Source organism: Mangifera indica, chromosome 4, assembly GCF_011075055.1.
Source record: "Mangifera indica cultivar Alphonso chromosome 4, CATAS_Mindica_2.1, whole genome shotgun sequence".
Lineage (NCBI taxonomy): Eukaryota > Viridiplantae > Streptophyta > Magnoliopsida > Sapindales > Anacardiaceae > Mangifera > Mangifera indica.
The window spans coordinates 20624877-20644056 of NC_058140.1; the positions used below are offsets into that span (position 1 = coordinate 20624877).

Sequence of the window (19180 nt, forward strand, 5' to 3'; positions counted from 1 at the left end):
ACCTGGTGGAATCTGGAATTGTTGACAAATCTAGTTCAAATTATGATTAAATCGAATGAATCATATCGAATTATATTAATCCAACTATTATGATAATTTTAACATGACCAAAATCTTTATTAAGAGTGAAGCGATTCGAATATAAAAGGTGATATTTGTGAAAGATGGGAATCGAATGTAAGTTTTGACGTTTTGATTGGGCACATATACTAGTTGTTACAAAAAAATTAATGTTGAATGTCAAGGATATCAACACCCAAAATATCGAATTATCAAATATTTTTATTCAGAGAATCGAACTTTTAAATTTTTTTATAAAGAAAACCAAATTTTTAAATGTTTTATTAAAAAGAATAAATTTTTACTATTTTTTATTAAAGAAAAAAGCAAAACAAATAATTTTTATCTATTTAATATTTACTGAGGGTTTGGGTTTTCAGTCCCTTCAATGAAAAATTGTGATAGTTTGATTCCTATGTTGTTATCGTTTGACTGCTGTCGAATAAATATATTTAATATATAATTTTAATTATGTTAGGTTAGATATTATTAGCCTGTTTGATTATTAAAACCGATCGACCTCCTTTTAATATAAAAATACGAATAGAATCTAAAAACATTGGCCTCTATTTGTACTCAAATGGAAATGGTTTGTCATGATATTAAAAATGCAACAATTTCCAAATTTTCTTGAATCTTGGAGGCAAATGAATGTATTAACAGGCAGGAGGAATAGATGTGAGAGCTGCTGAATGAGAAAATTTTGCTGAAAATTCCAATCAGAGCAGTGATTTTTTAAGGGAAACAGCTGCACAACGATTCAATATCTATCCTAAACCCTTTCTAACTCAGCTTTGTGCTTGTCCAATCGGTATTTGAACTCAGTTTTCCAGTCTTCAATCCGTTTCTCTTGCTTCTGAATGAGCTCATCCTTCAGCTTTGACTCTTCTTCCATGGCAGCAATCTCCTGCAAAAAAAAAAGTTGACGTCAAATACATAAGACGCATACAATATAAAGACTACTTAATTAATGCATGCAACGACTGTTCATGGATATTATACCTTTCTAACAGTTTCAGCCTTTGTTGGCTTGCTGTCAGCAGCACGTTGCAGACAAATAAAATATCGCTGAAGTTTTTTGGCGGCCACCATGAAAGCTTTAGCCTGCTTCTCCACATCAGCTGAAACAAGACAACAACCCACCAAATTAAAATATATCAGAATGTAATTGTTTGATCAAGAAGCAAAAATGTATTAAAACAATTGCGATTTAGTTGAACTTGGAGGATCAAAATTTTCTTTTAACCTGCATCATGTAAATGGTCTTAAATTGCAAAGCCAATGATGCAATTGCTATCAAAATATAACATATTAGCCTTTAAATAGGGCTGGATTTAGTCCGGCTAGCCCAAAAATAGGGCTCGTATCAATTGAAATCTAAATACAAAATTGTTTCAAAATCGATGAATAAAGATTTGAATTAAGACTTGAATTCAATTATAAAACAATTTAATTTTGAATTTCTTCGAATTCAGTTTCATTCCATTTGAATAGTTTAGATTGATGGTTTTGAACTTAGTAAATCACAATCACAGTTTTGAACTACGAAGCAATTGTACAATCCTATGCTAAACCTTATATCTTAACACGAATGAATGCTACATTGCAGTATACCAGTGAAAATAAATGTTTCAGAAGAAATATATATATATATATATATATATATATATATAAATAATAAAAAGAGATAATGGGTCGATACAAACTCTGATGAGGAGGAAGAGGGCGATCGTCGGCTTTTTCCACCTTCATTGCAGGCGGTTCTACGAGCTCTGTCATCATGGAATCATCAAAATCCGGCACAGGTTCTTTATGATCAATAGACGGCAAGCATGGAAGCAACGCAGCCTCTAATGCATTCAAGCAAGCGATCATATCTTGCGACTTAAGGGAAGATAGGTCAGCAGCATCAAGGTTTTTATGCTGCGATTGTTCCTCATCGGCCATGAACGAAATCAATCAATACAGATTAAAGAGAAGATGAAAATGTAACAGTAGAGCAGCCGTTGAAACCTATGTGATGTGAATATGATGATCCGTCAATGATGTATTAACACCTGTTTAGAAAACGTCAAATTCTTGCATCAACACGTGTATTATGTATAACGGTTTTAGTCTCAGATTTCGTTGTTTGTTCGGATTCGAAGACAGTAAATTTTTCCATCCTTATCATCAAGATATGTTTAGTCCTTGTTTTCTGCTACGGTTAGAGCTGCGTTCACAGATCTGATTATGATGAGTTAGAACTTTTGAAAATAATTTCACCTGGATTTAATTCATACTGAGGTAGAATTCAAAATTTCAAACTTACATGAAAACAAATTCAATCCTTGAACACGACTAATTCAATTCAAGATCAAGCAATTTGGATCATAGTTAGGGTTGCTTTTGATTTGGGTCTAATAAGAACAAAGCTAAATTATATTAATAAATTGATATTTCAACTCGAGTTAAATACAATTTAATTTTTTTTTAATTTAAACTAATTCAAATTCAAATGTTTAGATTGATTCAAACTCAACTGATTTTTGTTTATGAAAACAAACTCAATTGTTAGATTTGAATTCAATTAACTTAGATCAAATCTAACCCTTCCTACTATGTGGATTTATAGACTTAATCATCAATTATAAATCTCTGTCATTGCATTGTTTTCATTCAAATAACAGAATAAAAGTGACATTCTTCAGCTTGTATGAAATATCAAAGACATTGAAGCCACAATTAACCAGTGTCTTACTAAATTGGCCAAACGACTATTTCCCACTCAAGGTATGCTGTAATGACAAGTTTTCACCTTTTAACTATGGAAACACCAAATATCCACCCATGGCCTGTTAAATTTAACGAAACTCTAACTCCTGAAAATTTAATCTCATTTTCTCTCATAAAATTTTAAAAACTAACATTTTTTCTCTAAGCTAAGTTTGAAAAAATCACATTTTTCCCCCTAGGGTTTAGTTTCCGAACCCTTTCACTTTCTCCGGTGCCATTGTCGGCCATCTCCCCCTCCTGACGGTTTCTCTTCCACCGACGACCCCCCTCAACTCTATCCCAACCCATTCGGCGCAGAGAGACGTTGTCTGGGAAGAGAAATCGTCTTCCCAGACGACGATCTCGTCTTCGTCATCTGGGAAGACGATCGTCTTCCCAAATGAAGATGACTCGTCTTCCCAGAGGACGACGAGTCTTCTCATCTTCGTCTGAGAAGACGATTGTCTTCCCAGATGACGATTGGGAAGACGAAAAACTTCGTCTTCCGTCTTCCCAGGCTTCTCCAACGTCGATCGGGCGTCCAAATGGGAGGAAAGAGATCGCCGAAAGGAGAGGATGCTTCGAGAAGGAGAGGCCGTCGGCAATGTTGTCGGAGATGTCGTCAGAGATTTCAAAACGAAACCCTAGGGTGAAACTGTAATTTTTTAAAACTTAGGTTGGGGGAAAATTGTAGTTTTTAAAGTTTAGGGGGGCAAAATTTCATTCTATTTTAGTTTATTTTTAATATTATAGAAAAAATGACGATTTTACCCTTACCACTGTTAGGGTTTTGTTAAATTTAACCAGTCATGGGTAGGTGTTTGGTGTTTCCATAGTTAAAGGATAGAAACTTGTCATTACAGCATACCTTGGGTGGGAAATAGTCGTTTGGCCTACTAAATTCAATATTCCAAATAAGAATCCCTCTTCCCAAAGCATAGTCATTAGTAACTTGCAATATACGATTATGAATCGCATGATAAGATTTGATACATGTAAAAAACGATAGTTATCTTAATTATATAAAAAATTATATGATATATATTATTGATATCAATTAATACACCGTTTTGGTGAAATAATAATGTAACAAAATTGTAAATTAGAAATTTTAAATTTTGAAGTGTTTTTGTTATAATTTTCGAGATGATAATATCACCATCAAAGTTTATTATTATTTTAAAAAAGATTTATTTTATAATATCCTCTGATATATAATATATTTTATATATAATATAATATATAATTTGATTATTATAATTTAAACATATTATTTTAAAATTTGGATTGAATAGTTAATTTAAGTAGGAATGACTCATAGACTTAATTCATTATTAAAACTAATTTTAATTATTAAATACGATTGATTTAAGGTTGACCTATTGTAAACAAAATCAAATTAGGATTCAGTCTCAGAATTGGAGAACAAAATTTATTTTATATTGTTCCTTGGATTCTGAATTCAAATATATTTATTTTAAAATTTATTAAATTTTTAAAATTTTATTATATATATGTTGTCGTCACTGAATATGGGACCTCTTGACCGGGTCATATGTTGTAATGTATGAATGGGAAGGAAACACGTTGTGTGACAATTATTGATTGACAACATAATTGGAATTTGGACGCCAAAAAGGACACATTTGTAAATCAGAATTACGCCACAAATTGGTGGGCCTTCGTGGGTTACAATGTCGCAGCCTCATTTAATGATCTGAAACTGTCACATGACTTTGGGCTCATACGTACTTATAATTTTATACATACCGTACACGTACGTGCAGTTCAGTTCACCTGTTTAGAGAAGGGAAGGGAATGACATTGGTCGAAAGTCTTGATCCCCATACCTGTCTTCTCATGGAAAATATAATTAGTTTTTAATATACATATGACGGGGAATCTCCAGTTCGGTGTCATAAGAAAAATATCTCTCACTTTACCTCTCTAATCTTATGATGAAATTTTTTTTCATTTTCCCCTGTCTAGGAGGAGACTTTTTAGGGAGATAACCGAGTAAAAATATATTTATCCTTACCATAATTTTAATCTTTTTTATCCTTCTAATTTATGAAAGACTCAATTTTATAAATCAAATAATTATTTTTATATTAATTTAAAAATTTATAATTTTTAATCAAATTTATGACAGAACATATGTATTACTGTGATGAATAGTATTATAATAATAAAATTGTGTATATTTATTTTAAGTAAATAAATAAATATATATTTAATATATATTATTAAATAATTTTAAATTAATGATAAAATAATATCTGATTATATATATATATAAATAAATTTACATAATATTATTCTTTTTACGTTTGGATTGCAAACACATCCATTACACTAAATTCGATCTAAATATGGTCTCAGATTGTGTTTAAATATTATATTAACAAACTTTTTCAAACTTTCATACTTAAATTATTAATTTCTAAGGGGTTATCGAGTAAACCCAACAGGGGTAAACTCGAATCCATCAATGCATACTCGAGTAAACCGAATAAAGTTAAAATCGAGTAAACCGAATAAAGTTAAAATCGAGTACATCAATGTCAACCGTCAACTTTAGCTTGTGTCAGGGTGCTCACCAGACTTGCAAGTTAAAAATAAATAAATAAACTTGATGGTTGAAGGTTGCTTTCGTTACCCATGCGCCGGCATAGTTTTTTTTTTAATTTCTATGTATTTACAGGGCTTTAATATTCCGAATTTGACAGAAGAAACAGAGTATCTGAAGACTTTTAACACACCAGTAAATAGCATTTACCTCTCTGTGGTCAATATTTACATGGCATTAAACTATGAAGCACATAATCTGAAGTCGAAGTCAAAATGTGCTGACAGATTGAAGTCCTAATGCGGTATATGAGTGTGCATGGTAAAGGAGAGAGCTCAAAGTATTTAATACTTACCATGAAGAAACAGAAGAATTCGCATGTCACTGACCTGATCATAAGCTTGTCTTCACCAGCTAGACTTTCATACAATACGAACATTCAAAGCAAATGGGGTAGAGAAAGAAGCCAGAAACGGGTAGGTAATTTGAATTTTTTGACTCAGTCTTCTTTTTTTATTTGCAGATGGTAACAACTCAGAGCCGATTGACAACACCTCCATGTGCGGAAGGTTCTAAATTTATTAAAAATAACTTCTTTGAATAGCCTAAGAAATTAACTACCCTGAATTTGGATGTTTCTTGTTGGAGTTGAAGAAGAAGAAGAAGGAGAAGTGGACGGGTAGACAAAAAGAAGGATACAGAAGAATACAGCTCATAGTGTTGTGTTTTTCTTCTTGTATTTCCCGTCCAAGACGAAATAGTTGGTGGGTTCCGTCTCCATTTCTGTCTTCATCAGGTTCAGTTCCTTCTCGTTTCTTTCTTCATCTTTTCAAAATTTAGTACTTTGAGTTCGGTCTATCTGCCATGTCTATCTCTATGGTTTATTTAGGTGTGTTCGTTGTTTCCACTGTTAATTTCTTATTCTTCTTTAATTGTTTTGAACTTTTAGGCTTTTCTCATTTTCTGTCTCAACTGTCTCAATTCTTTCAACGTCTGGTTATTTAGTTGCTCTCCTATAAGTCTTGTTTTCTCTATCTGTGGAAGAAAATTTTCTGTTCTGGGAGTTCTTGTTTTGTTCTAATTGTTTAATCAATTCCTCTGTCAGACACTTAGCAATCTTCATAGAATGCAAGATACAGATAATAGAAGTTTTTTGGTGGTTGTGACAGAGCTGCAAGTGTTAACTGAAGTGGTGACGTCACTTGCAAGAAGTTCAGAATCTGAGGTAGAAATCTTCAATGAATTTTCACTTATACTTGAGAAATTCAATCCGATTTTTGATGGTATAAAAGAAAACAGCAAGGTGATGGACATACCTCCAATTCAAAAAGCAGTTGAATCCCTCGAAAAAGAGCTTAGGAGAGCCAAGTCTATGATAAAAAATTCCAATTCAAGATTACTGAGTAAGCAAATGGAGGATTTAACTCGAGATATCGGGAGATCTTTAGGCCTTGTGCTCTTTGCAAGTATTGATTTGAAGTTAGATATCAAGGGAAAAATTGGAGCATTGCATAAAGAATTGATGAATGCCAAGTTTGATAAGAGTTTAAGTGTGAGCCCTAGCACTAGCCAAAGTCCAAGTGCAAATCCAAGTAGTGAATCAGGGTTTGCTAGTCTAAGCGCAATTCCAAGTTATGAATCAGGGTTAGCTAGTGACTTGGAGTCTGAAAAACAAACTGAAATTGAGGAGGAAATACAAGAAATAGCAGAAAGAATTAGTCTTGGAATCGATGATGTTGTGTTACAGCTCAAGTATGGTGATGATGAAGGACTGAGACTTGCCATTTTGAATTTAAATGAAATGATTTCTGCTAAGAGAGTTGACAGAGAGTGGATTGACGAGGAAGAAGTTGCTTCAATTCTGTTAAATCGGTTAGGTGCCAGCAAGCCAAACAATCGGTTAAGTATAATTCAAGCCTTAAGAAGCCTTGCATCAGATAATGCTAACTTCAAGGTACATCATATTTGAGTTCTTTATCATTATTATAGTATTACCTAATTTGATTTGGTTTTGACATGTCGGAATTGGAAGTTGTTAGTTATCTCACATTATGTAGTAGTTTGCAGGAGAAGATGTCTGATGTTGGGTCATTATCAGCATTGGTGAAATCTTTGACGCGAGATGCAGAAGAGCGACAAGAAACTGTGGGGCTGTTGCTGGATCTTTCGGATCTTCCTGCAGTCAGGCGGCGGCTAGGCAGAATCCAAGGGTGCATTGTTATGTTAGTTGCAATGCTACTTGGGGATGACCCTGTTGCTTCACATGATGCTGGGAAGTTGTTAGATGCGTTGTCTAGCAATACACAGGATGCACTTCATATGGCAGAAGCCGGTTATTTTAAGCCATTGGTGAAGTATCTGCATGAGGGTAATAACACAGTCTCCTTTTACTAGTTGTCTGACATTTATGTTCCTTCACCCTCCTTTGTAGATGTTTATCTGCTTCAATCTTTAAGAAAATGAAGATCTCTCCTTTTTATTCTAATTGTGTAAGATTCGAATTTAAATTTCAGTACTTTAAGCTGTACCACCAAGATAGTTAGGATAAAGTTTCATTAGCACGATTAGCTATTTGTAAAATTGTAAGACCTTGCTTGACGAATTGACGGGACAAGCAAAAGGGTCTAAACTTCTCTATTTTTTCATTTGGGTAATATGAACATTTATTGGAGCTGAAACTAACGTTTGCAATGTCCTTAATGCATAATGAAATTACCTTTCAGGTTCTGACATGAGCAAGATCCTCATGGCAACGGCACTTTCCAGGATGGCGCTTACAGACCAAAGTAGAGCTTCCCTTGCAGAGGATGGGGCAATTGAACCTCTTGTTAAAATGTTTAAAGTTGGGAAGCTTGAAGCCAAACTATCGGCATTAAGTGCATTGCAAAATTTGTCTATCTTGGCAGAGAACATACCACGTCTGATCAGTTCAGGAATTGTCACACTACTGCTTCAGCTCCTCTTCTCTGTAACATCTGTGCTCATGACTCTTCGGGAGCCAGCATCAGCGATTCTGGCAAGAGTGGCTCAATCAGAATCTATTCTGGTCAACCAAGATGTGGCTCAGCAGATGCTTTCCCTTCTAAATCTTTCTAGTCCAACGATTAAGTATCACCTCTTACAAGCACTTAATAGCATTGCTGCACATTCTAGCGCATTAAACATTAGAAGAAAAATGAAAGAAAATGGTGCAATTCGACTGCTGCTACCCTTCTTGCAAGAAACCAACACAAAGATCAGGACAGCTGCATTGAATTTGATTTGCACTCTCTCTAAAGATTTGTCAGGAGAATTAACAGAACAGCTAGGAGAAGGCCATATTAAAATGATTGTTAACATTGTATCATCATCAACTATTGAGAGTGAAAAAGCTGCTGCAGTTGCCATACTGAGCAATATACCCGATAATGATAAGAAAGCTACAGAATTACTTAAGAAGATAGGTTTGCTGCATATCTTGATCTCCATAATAAATTCAAGCACAGCAACTTCAACTCCAACTACCCAGTGGTTAGCTGAGAGTGTTGCTGGTGTGTTGGTTCGGTTTACAGTTTCCTCAGATAAGAAGTTACAGCAGTTTTCAGTAGAACATGGGGTGATTCCATTGCTAGTGAAGTTGCTGTCAAGTGGGTCAGTGATTGCTAGAAGCAGAGCCGCGTCGGCACTGGCTCAGCTATCTCAGAATTCACTTTCTCTCAGAAAGTCCAAAACATCAAGGTGGTTGTGTGTCCCTCCTTCTGCAGATGCATTTTGTGAAGTTCACGATGGTTACTGCTTTGTCAATAGCACATTTTGTTTGGTCAAGGCGGGGGCTATACCTCCATTGGTCCAAGTACTGGAAGGAAAAGAGAGAGAAGCTGATGAAGCTGCTCTTGCTGCCCTTGAAACTCTCTTGCAGGACGAAATTTGTGAAAATGGAAGTAATTATATAGCAAAAGGCTCAGGCATTCAAGCCATTATTAAAGTTTTAGAATCCGGGAATGTAAAGGCTCAAGAGAAAGCATTGTGGATGTTGGAGAGAATATTTAGAATTCAGGAACACAGAGTGAACTATGGAGAATCTGCACAGGTGGTGCTCATTGACCTTGCTCAGAAGGGTGATTCTAGATTGAAATCAACGGTTGCAAAAATATTGGCACAGCTTGAACTCTTGCAAGGTCAATCAAGTTACTTCTGAGACAATTCATGCTGTATACGCAACATCGTGATTCCTACTATTTTCTTATACTTTTATGTAAAAAATATATATATATATATTTCTTTGTTTGCATCTTTCATTTTCATCTTGATTCTTTGTTTATTGTGTAATTAAAAAACATTTTGCATTCAAAATGAAAATAATTGGGGAAATGCTAGAAGTTGTCCCTGTGAAGGACACTCAATGAAAGGATTGAGTTTGATGAAACTTCGAATCCAGCTGTTGAGACTTTAGATGGCCCATATAAGTCCTTTAAATGGGTTAACATTTTATGAACATGTGCTTATATCCTTTTAAGGCTGGGGTTTGAATTGAGATTATTCGAGTTAGATTATTAGCTCGACTCAATTGAGTTTGAAACGATCTGTTTTTAGGCAAACTTGAGGTTAAAAGTATTTTTACTATCAAACTTGAATGTGAAAGTGTTTGATTCATCAAATTTATGAGACTAACAAATTGAATTCAAAATGATCAAAATAATATTGTTTTAACTAATAAGTATCAAAATAACGTCATTTTGATGCGAATTGAATAACTTAATTCAATATTATAATTAAATTTGGACTTAGTTTGAGAGGAGCTTGTCAAGCATGACTTTTTCAAGTTGGGTCAAACTCAAATCCTTTTCATTACTACATTATTTACATCTTATGTTATTTGGAATAAGTTGATATAATGTTTATCTTATCATCTACTAAATTATTTAAAGATATTAAGTATATTTCAATTAAACAAATGACAAAGTTGCAACTGAAAAGAAATGATGGGCTTTAATTATATAAATCGATTTTATCTTTAAAGACTTTTGTTTTATCGTTTAAAAAAAAAGGATCATTATTTTTTACTATTTTTTTTTCGATAACTTTATCTATAAAATAGGTATTTTAATAATCTTCTTATCTAATTTTAAATATTAATTATAATTTTGTGAAAATTATCTAATTTTAAATATTACTTGTAATTTTATTAAAAAAATATATAAGGGGATTTTTGTCTTTCTAGCTTTGGGAATTTATTGTTTTTTCAACTTTAAGGTAGGAACCTGTCATTAGGGTAAAATACGAGTGAGAAGCGGTGATTCTCCTTATCAAAAACCCTAAAACCCTGCCATTCTTGAACCTGAATAAAACACAGATTTTTTTACTTCGTAAACTCTAATTTGAGCAACATGTTGCGTCGTAACATAAGATTGAGAAGGGAGTACTTGTATAGAAAGAGCTTGGAAGGCAAAGAACGGTTGCTTTATGAGAAGAAGCGCAAAATCAGAGAAGCCCTGCAAGGTATATTTATTTATTTATTTTTGTAAGAAAGCGATTCAGTACCTTTCTATGTGAAGTTATAGTTTTGATATAATATTGTGTTGTTGCAGAGGGTAAACCTATTCCCACCGAGCTCCGAAACGAGGAGGCCGCACTTCGCGAAGAAATTGATCTTGAAGATGAGAATACTGCTGGTAGAGTTTGCTTGCATTTTTTAAATTAAATAGAAAAATTGTACTTTGGGTTACGTGTCGTTTGGTTCTGGCAACGTGGGTTTTGCAATTTATGTTCTTTTGTTGAAGTTTCGCTTGTAACTTTGGGCCTTGTTCTTTAGTATTTGCAATAGGGATTAGTCAGTTCAATGCAATCCTGGTGTTTATGAGCTTCAGATTCAGATAACTTGGAGCTTTTGAAATTTAACAAATTTGAAAAATATGGGAACTTCTTTATTTTTAAATAATCTTTTTAGAGAATAGGGCAGATTAAACATTTTTTTCCCAAAAGAGATGTTTGGATGGTTGGGCATTACTGATAATATGTTCTCCTTCTTGTCAAATTCAGTGCCAAAGAGTCACATTGATGATGAATATGCAAATGCGACGGAAAGAGATCCAAAAATTTTGCTGACGACATCCCGCAATCCAAGTGCTCCTCTTACACAATTTGTGAAGGTTGGAGTTGTGTTGTGGTGTTTTTTTGTTGATTAATACATATGCTGACTGTGGTTATGCTTTTTTTTTTTAATTTTTATTTTGTTTGTATTGGGAATGTAAGTTTGTCTTGATCATCTGCTGTGTTTTTAATTGGCACAATTTTTTGCAGGAATTGAAGTTTGTCTTCCCGAATGCACAGCGAATGAATCGTGGTTCCCAGGTTGGTCTTTAATTTATGCTTGTCCTCTCTTCCCTTTTGTGGCACGTGCATAGTAGTTTTCATGTCTATACATATAGTTTTTTGCTTCTTATTCATTTGAGTCATGAATAACTTTTATTATCCATATAAATCAAATGTATATCTTCTATATAATCATTCATATTTATTAGATTATTGAAGCAGCTCATTCTTTTAAGTGTTAGAATTTGGATACTATTATGGGGCTTTTTCCTATTAGCTTTTGAGCTGTTGGAATTAAGAGTTCAAATATGATAACAAAGCCAATTTGGTCAAGAGTCCATCTTCATCATCATTTCATACTATTTATTTTGATTATGAGTTTGTCTTTATGTATATTTTTTCTAATATATGTGACAAGTCCATTGATTTTGGTCATGCACGGTGGGGGCTTCTTAACATTAAATTCCTATGGTTGGACACTTTTTCTGAGCTTTTCATAAACTATAATCTCAAACATCCAACTTTAAGCTAGGTTCAGTCAAATATAAATATGAGGTTCCCCTTGCAGGTTATATCTGAAATTATTGAAACTTGCCGCGCACATGATTTTACTGATGTTGTGTTGGTTCATGAACATCGTGGTGTGCCAGATGGTTTAATTATAAGTCATCTACCTTTTGGCCCAACTGCCTACTTTGGATTACTCAACGTGGCAAGTATTTTGATCAGTCTTGTGCTTTGTGGATCTATTCTTTGGCCTATATTTCTCTGCTTGACTGTTGTAATTATTTTTGTGCCTGTAGGTTACCAGACATGATATTAAAGACAAAAACGCCATTGGGACAATGCCTGAGGCTTACCCTCATTTGATTCTAAATAACTTCAAAACAAAGGTATTCCTTTACGCATAATAGCATGCAATGTGATGATAATACGATTAAATACCTATGAATTACTGTGAATTACTGTGTTGGCTTTACAACAAGGCTTTCCCATTCTTGTCGTGGAACTCTTCCAGAAATGACTGATTATATGTGGAAAGTAATTGTGATTTGTGAGAAGGATTTACTATTCCTTAATTATTATGTCATTCAGAAATTATGTTTCATTATGTGTTTTTGCATAAATTTGTCAATCTATATTGAAATATTAAACTGATATTGGACCTTTATAATTGTTGTTAGCTTGGTGAAAGAACAGCAAATATTCTAAAGCATTTATTTCCAGTGCCAAAGCCAGACACCAAACGCATTATCACATTCGCTAATCAGTCTGACTATATCTCATTCAGGTTGGTTTGTTGCAGCATATTTCAAAAGTTGTTTGTCTTGACTCCATGTTAGTTGTTGAACATTATTTGTGCAAATGCTGAAGTGAATAGGACACTAACACACAACTTGTTTCTTGTTAACCTTGCTTACATGAAGGCATCATATCTATGAGAAGCCAGGAGGTCCTAAATCAGTTGAGCTGAAGGAGATTGGTCCTCGATTTGAATTGCGGCTTTATCAGGTATCAACATGCCATTTCATTTTTCAGTATAGGTCAAATTCTTTTTCCTTTCTCTCGTATTTTTAACCGTTTTCCTGGGTATTCCTGTGAATACTTGAAAACTTGGCCTAATAGATTCAATGGTTCATTTATTATCTGTTTAATTTGATGATAGGGTATCAAGCAGAAGTCGTGTATTGTTATAGTGTAGTTTCCTTTAATTGACCATTCTATTTGGTCCTCTTTTTGCCTTTCATATGTTGCAGATAAAATTGGGAACAGTTGATCAGAGTGAAGCCCAGATTGAATGGGTGATTAGACCATACATGAACACAACAAAGAAGAGGAAGTTCCTTGGGGATTGATAATTAAAGAATCTTTCCAGGCTTTATTCTTTATGTAGGATTATCTTTCCTGAGTGCTTTGAGGTGTTGAATTTAACATAAGTTATAATTCTTTTTGTTCACACCCCTAATTGTAACAGGCTGATCTCTCTTATAATTCTCCTGTGCATCACTTAGGTCGTAATTTGTTGTTCATAACACTATTCATGTAGCTAATATTCATGATTACATGGTTATATTATTTATAATTGATTTTAGACAATAGTAGCTTACATGGGTTAACTCAAGTTAGTTAGCTTGAGAATGAGTTTGAGTATCACGATTAATGAACAATAATGTTAAAAGGAGGAGAAAAAGAGTCAGTTGAAAAAGAAGAGTTGTCAAAAGACAGAAGAAAAATCCCTGTTGGGGTGAGTTCCACCGCAACAGCATCGATAAGACGGCGAGATATCAATCTTAAACCAAACTTAAAATAAACTTCAGCTTGAACTGAATTTATTAAATTGAACAAAAATCTGAACCCAAACCAGCTGTGCTGTGATACCAACCTAGCAATGAATTCAGATTTATGGAAAATTAATTAAAATAGGTATCAAATTTGTCATCTAAATCTTTTTTGGCAAGATTTTTCAACTTTTACTTTTTTAAGCGAATGATATTTTTCATTTCAAAAATACCTTCATCTTATTTCTTTTTATTTATAACAGTTTTCACAGATTAAGTTTAATTTTTCTGTAATGAATAAGATTTACAGATAAAAAACAGATTAATTTAGGATGTAATAATTGATATTTATATACCTTTACAAAATGATAAACATAAAATGATACGTTTTTTCAAGCATATGCAAAAATGTGTGAAAGTGTAAAGCGGTGCGTGAAAATGCGAAGGTGTGCATGAAAGTCTGAAGGGGTGCGTGAAAATATGAAAGACGTGTATCAATTTCGAAGGGGTGCGTGAAAATATAAAGGGCGTGCGTCAACTCCGAAATGGTGCATGAAATCGTAAAATGGTGTGTCATTCTCTTAAGGGGTGCGTGCATTCATAAAAGGGTACATGAAATCTTAAAAGGGTATGACAGCTTCTGAAAGGGGTGCATCAACCTCTGAAGAGGTGCGTGAAATGATTCGACAATGTTGAAGGGGTGTGTGAAAGGGTGCGGCAAGGCTAAAAGGGTGTGTGAAAATACAAATTGATACGTAAAAATATAAACAAATGTGTGAAAATACAAACGGATACATAAAAATACAAATAAGGGGGCGTAAAAATACAAACGGATGCATAAAAATATAAAAAGGTGCGTGAAAATAGAAAATGATGCGTGAAAATACAAACGGATGCATAAAAGTATAAATAAGTGTATAAAAATACAAATAGGTGCTTAAAAATATAAATGAGTGCGTAAAATATAAAAAAGGTGCGTAGATTATAAAAGGGGCGTGTGAGAACATAAAATATATATATATTATATTATATTAATAATATAATATATAATATATATTTTATATATATAAAAGGGTGCGGAAAAATACAAAAGGGCGCGTTTCTTTGCATTTCTACGCACCCATTTATATATAATAATATAATATATTATATATTATATATGTAAATATATATTATATTTTATTATATATTATTATTATTATTATTATTACGCAACTTTTTATACTTTTACGCACCCCTTCAGCGTTGTCGTACCCTTTCATACACCCGCACCCCTTCAACTTTGTCACACCCTTTCACGCACCTTTTCAAAAGTGTCGCATCCTTTCACGCACCTGCACCTTTTCACGAACCCCTTCAGCGTTGTCGCACCCTTTAACGCACCCGCACTCGCACCCTTTCAAAAGTGCTGCACCTTTTTATATTTTCGTACATTTTCGCACTCGCTCGAAAAAATACACCATTTTGAGAAAAACACCCACCCTTTCACTCATTTTCGTTTCATTTCGAAAAGACGCACACCCTTTCTCACCCGACACAACCCACATATCTTGTGTTAGTTATATCCATCATTTTGTAAATATATAAAAGTATATAAATATAAATTATTATATCGAAATTTAATCTTTTTTTCATCTTTAAATCTTATTCATTATAAAAAGATTAAGTTTAATCTGTATACTTTAAAATATAAGAAAAGATTAATTTGTGAAAACTACTCTAAATGAAAAGAAATAGGATGATGAGTATTTTTGGAATGAAAGATATCATTTACTTAAAAAGGTAAAAGTTGAGAAATGTAACTAAAAAAGATTTACGCGGCAAATTTGGTACGTATTTTAATTAATTTCCCCAAATTAATTATTGATACAACAATATCAATAATAAAAAGCCAATCAATTCAGGTCCAACGATATAATGCCAAGCTAGTAAGGCGGCCAACCTCCTGGAATGGCTCATATGAACAGCATATCTCTTATCACCTAAACACACGCAAGGAATGGTTCACAGTGGTGAAGCCTCCATCAACCATGAGATTGGCTCCACTTATATACCGAGATTCATCACTTGCCAGGAAGAGCACAGCATTAGCAACATCTTCAGGCATCAACTCCACTCCCTGCAAATTAGCATTTCGACCCGTAAAATCACGAACAGCAGCCATGGCATCATCTGTCCTCTCCTCCTCAGGCAGGTGAGCCACAGCCAAGCCTGTTGCAACTGCATAAGGAGAAACACAGTTCACACGTATCCTGTATTTTCCCAGCTCAGCTGCAACATTCTTGTTCAGCCCCAAAACAGCATGTTTTGACCCCGTATATGCATGGGGACCCAGACCCCCTATGACACTTGCAACACTACAGACAGAAATGATGCTGCCATTGTTTTGTGGGATCATGATCCGAGCTGCATGTTTCATTCCATGGAAAACTCCCTTCACATTTACGTCAAATACCCTCTCAAACTCTGATAAGTCCGCATTACGGATGTCAAAGCAAGGAGAGCCTGAAATCCCAGCATTGTTGACCATGATATCAAGTGTGCCAAATTTATCAACAGTAGAGTCAATAGCAGCACGGACATTGTCCTCCTTTGTGACATCACAATGGAAAAAAAAAGTGTTTGGATCACCACCGAGGGAGTCACAGACCAGCTGACCAAGATTGTCCTGCACATCTACTATGCAAACTTTTGCACCATGCTTGCAAAACAGCCGTGCGATGCTCTCTCCAATTCCAGTTGCTGCCCCTGTGACCAATGCGACTTTCCCCTCTAACCTAAGGATAAGAAAGAGGATAAAAATATAAAAAAGTTAATACAATCAGAAAGTTGAGATACAGCAGCAAATTGCTTCTAATGTTGTTTAGGAGTTAGCAAATTTTGCAGAAAGACATCATTGTTCTGAGAACTGCTAGCAGTAATAACTTCAAATCCCTGAGCTGACTAAATATATATGTAAAAGCAACCTAACAACAAAGGTTCCATCTCCACTCATTTACCCAAAATAATGAATTTTGTGATCCTACTGGCAAGATCAAAGTTATCTTTTATTGTAGTATGACATCACTGGTTCAAGAACTACTTCAGAGGTGCCATCAACAGATTCAATCGGGATTTGAGCAGAAAGGCATGTAAGCTTAGGCATTATGGCTGGAATGTCCTACTACACTTTTATGCTTATAAGTACTTTTGCTAATCAATTCTCACCTTCCAAACACCCTTTAAAGTTAACAGATCAAGTGAACTATGCTACTTGTATGAGTGGCAAAACCAAAAGCAAAAGGTTCATACAATGAAAACTCAATAGGCCCACATCAGTCTTGCTTGTTTGCCCGCCTCACTCTTTTTTGTTCATTGTCTGTACTGCAAGCATTATCTTTCGAGTACCGATCTCAGAGAGACACTAGCGTATTATCTAATATATCTAAGAAAATGACAGCATGAATTCAACGAAATTCTGAGCCCCACATCAGTAATTTCAATTCCAAAGTGTACACGGCTCTAAGCTTTTCCTTTCATATTGTTTTCCAAAGAAGTTGAAACACTGGAATAGTCAACATGATTATGATTTTGGCTTCAATAACAATTTTAAAGATGCCTTGCAAAATAAATACTCGAGAAATTCCCAGCCCCAGCTAGCCTTAAGTTTAAATTTGAACCACATAAGTTAGCTTGCAAGGAGAAAAAAAAAAACTACAAAATAATCAAAATCTGGATGCAAGTCTGGAAATCCTCATTTATTTTTATCAATTTGGCTTGTAATTTTCATGGACAAAAGGAATCAAACCAAATAATTAAGAAGGCTAACAAAAATGATATTGAAATCCTGCAGTGTAATATGTAACTACAAAAACAAAAGGAAAAAACAAGATCAAAGTACAGTATATTGATGATATAAAACTCCTTTTTGCTGGAAAAAATGGTGGTGAGCTTACTTACAAGTAGGGTTGTAAAGCAACTCGCGAGCTACTCATAGCCGGGCTCAGCTTGATCAATGTCAAGCCGAGCTCAAATTTACTGTTGCATGCCTGGGCTCTTAAAAACTGATTTTGAACACAAGAGGTAATTGAACAATACATAACTTGTGGAGTTTAATAAATTAGCTCGAGTATCGAGCCTCCAACTATACGAGCTTAAGCTTTATATATCGTATAACTCCATTGCAGCCTTACATAAAACCCAGACAGAGAAGAAGCAACCAGTTTGACCAGAAGTCTTAACCAACCCAGGTACTCTCAGAATCATACATAGAATATTATATTATATGGATGGAGTTGGGCAAGAATTAACCTTACAAACCCGGATCTGAAACGGTAATCATATTTAAAAAAAGAAATAAAAAGACTATTCTACAGCAGAAAACACAAATCTAGTGAAAAAAAACTGTACAGAATAAAAGTGATGGTATGAATGAGATGAAGCACAAGATGAGAAAGCTTGTTACTACCTTCGAGGAGGAACAGGTAAGTCAGTAGAGTTGGAGTTTGACATAGGTGATGATGAAGAAGAGATCTGCCTATGTGAAGATGAGAGCAGAAACCAAAAACTAGCTTTTTAAGCCGAATCAACCCAGGAATTCGCTCAATCAAAGTGCGTTTGAGTCGAACGCAAACAGAGACTGAGTTTTCAGGGTCTAGTAATGAGTATCGCTGTGGCCTGGTCAAGAATGTGAGTGGACTTCAGTCAACATCTCTGTCACCAAACATATACCAGGAAATGATGAAAAGAAGATATTTATTTCCTGATCTTATCAACTTTTATGGCCAAATAGCTATTTTCAACCCAAGGTATAATGAAATAATGGAGCTCATATAAGGATGCATTCCAAGTCTAAAGTCAAGTTGCATCTAAGTTGAGGTCAAATCTCAATTTTGCAAATCAAGCAAAAGTTACAGAGTTAGTGTCCTTGCTAGCGCTTGCACTACCAACCATGGCCTAAAAGGATACACAAAATAATTTTGATACCATTTTTAACCTTTTGCTTCAATAACCCAAGTTATAATCGATATATTTTTACTTTGATTATATTGTCATTGTAATTTTATTTTTAAACTTTATGTCTTCATAATTTACGAGATTATAAACTATTTAATCAACATTGTCTTAATATCCTTAAAACAACGTGTAAGTTTGTCAATTAGATTGGGAAAGCTTGAGACCTAATTGTTTAATTTGAAAATTTTAATTTAAGGTTGAACAAAATTCAGGCCTCAAGCATATTGAACAA

The 19180-nt window shown here is 34.2% G+C and overlaps 4 protein-coding genes across 6 annotated transcripts; 2 read left to right on the plus strand and 2 right to left on the minus strand.

Moving 5' to 3' along the window:
- Positions 1-606: 606 nt before the first annotated feature.
- Positions 607-2147, minus strand: LOC123215029 (mediator of RNA polymerase II transcription subunit 28-like). Its single transcript, XM_044635067.1, has 3 exons — positions 1767-2147; positions 1063-1181; positions 607-967 (listed from the first exon to the last, which is right to left on the minus strand). The coding sequence occupies exons 1-3, from the start codon at positions 2005-2007 to the stop codon at positions 833-835; spliced, it is 495 nt and encodes a 164-aa protein (XP_044491002.1). The 5' UTR covers positions 2008-2147; the 3' UTR covers positions 607-832.
- Positions 2148-5650: 3503 nt separating this feature from the next.
- Positions 5651-9660, plus strand: LOC123212934 (U-box domain-containing protein 44-like). 2 transcript variants are annotated; one of them, XM_044632182.1, is made up of 5 exons: positions 5653-6179; positions 6553-6608; positions 6683-7337; positions 7451-7751; positions 8107-9660. In XM_044632182.1, exons 3-5 carry the CDS (start codon positions 6690-6692, stop codon positions 9558-9560), a joined length of 2403 nt encoding a protein of 800 aa, XP_044488117.1. In that variant the 5' UTR covers positions 5653-6179; positions 6553-6608; positions 6683-6689; the 3' UTR covers positions 9561-9660. The 2 variants fall into 2 exon arrangements, with proteins under 2 accessions (XP_044488116.1, XP_044488117.1); XM_044632181.1 differs by having other exon boundaries at positions 5651-6179; positions 6489-7337.
- A 997-nt stretch (positions 9661-10657) lies between these two features.
- Positions 10658-13771, plus strand: LOC123213221 (U3 small nucleolar ribonucleoprotein protein IMP4). Its single transcript, XM_044632612.1, has 9 exons — positions 10658-10861; positions 10951-11034; positions 11402-11511; positions 11663-11713; positions 12243-12386; positions 12478-12567; positions 12859-12965; positions 13102-13186; positions 13432-13771. Exons 1-9 carry the CDS (start codon positions 10750-10752, stop codon positions 13528-13530), a joined length of 882 nt encoding a protein of 293 aa, XP_044488547.1. The 5' UTR covers positions 10658-10749; the 3' UTR covers positions 13531-13771.
- A 1994-nt stretch (positions 13772-15765) lies between these two features.
- LOC123215053 (zerumbone synthase) lies at positions 15766-18679 on the minus strand. Of its 2 annotated transcripts, none has more exons than XM_044635101.1 (2): positions 18401-18679; positions 15766-16730 (listed from the first exon to the last, which is right to left on the minus strand). In XM_044635101.1, exons 1-2 carry the CDS (start codon positions 18442-18444, stop codon positions 15932-15934), a joined length of 843 nt encoding a protein of 280 aa, XP_044491036.1. In that variant the 5' UTR covers positions 18445-18679; the 3' UTR covers positions 15766-15931. The 2 variants fall into 2 exon arrangements, with proteins under 2 accessions (XP_044491036.1, XP_044491035.1); XM_044635100.1 differs by lacking the exon at positions 18401-18679 and adding an exon at positions 17893-18374.
- Between the last annotated feature and the right edge of the window lie 501 nt (positions 18680-19180).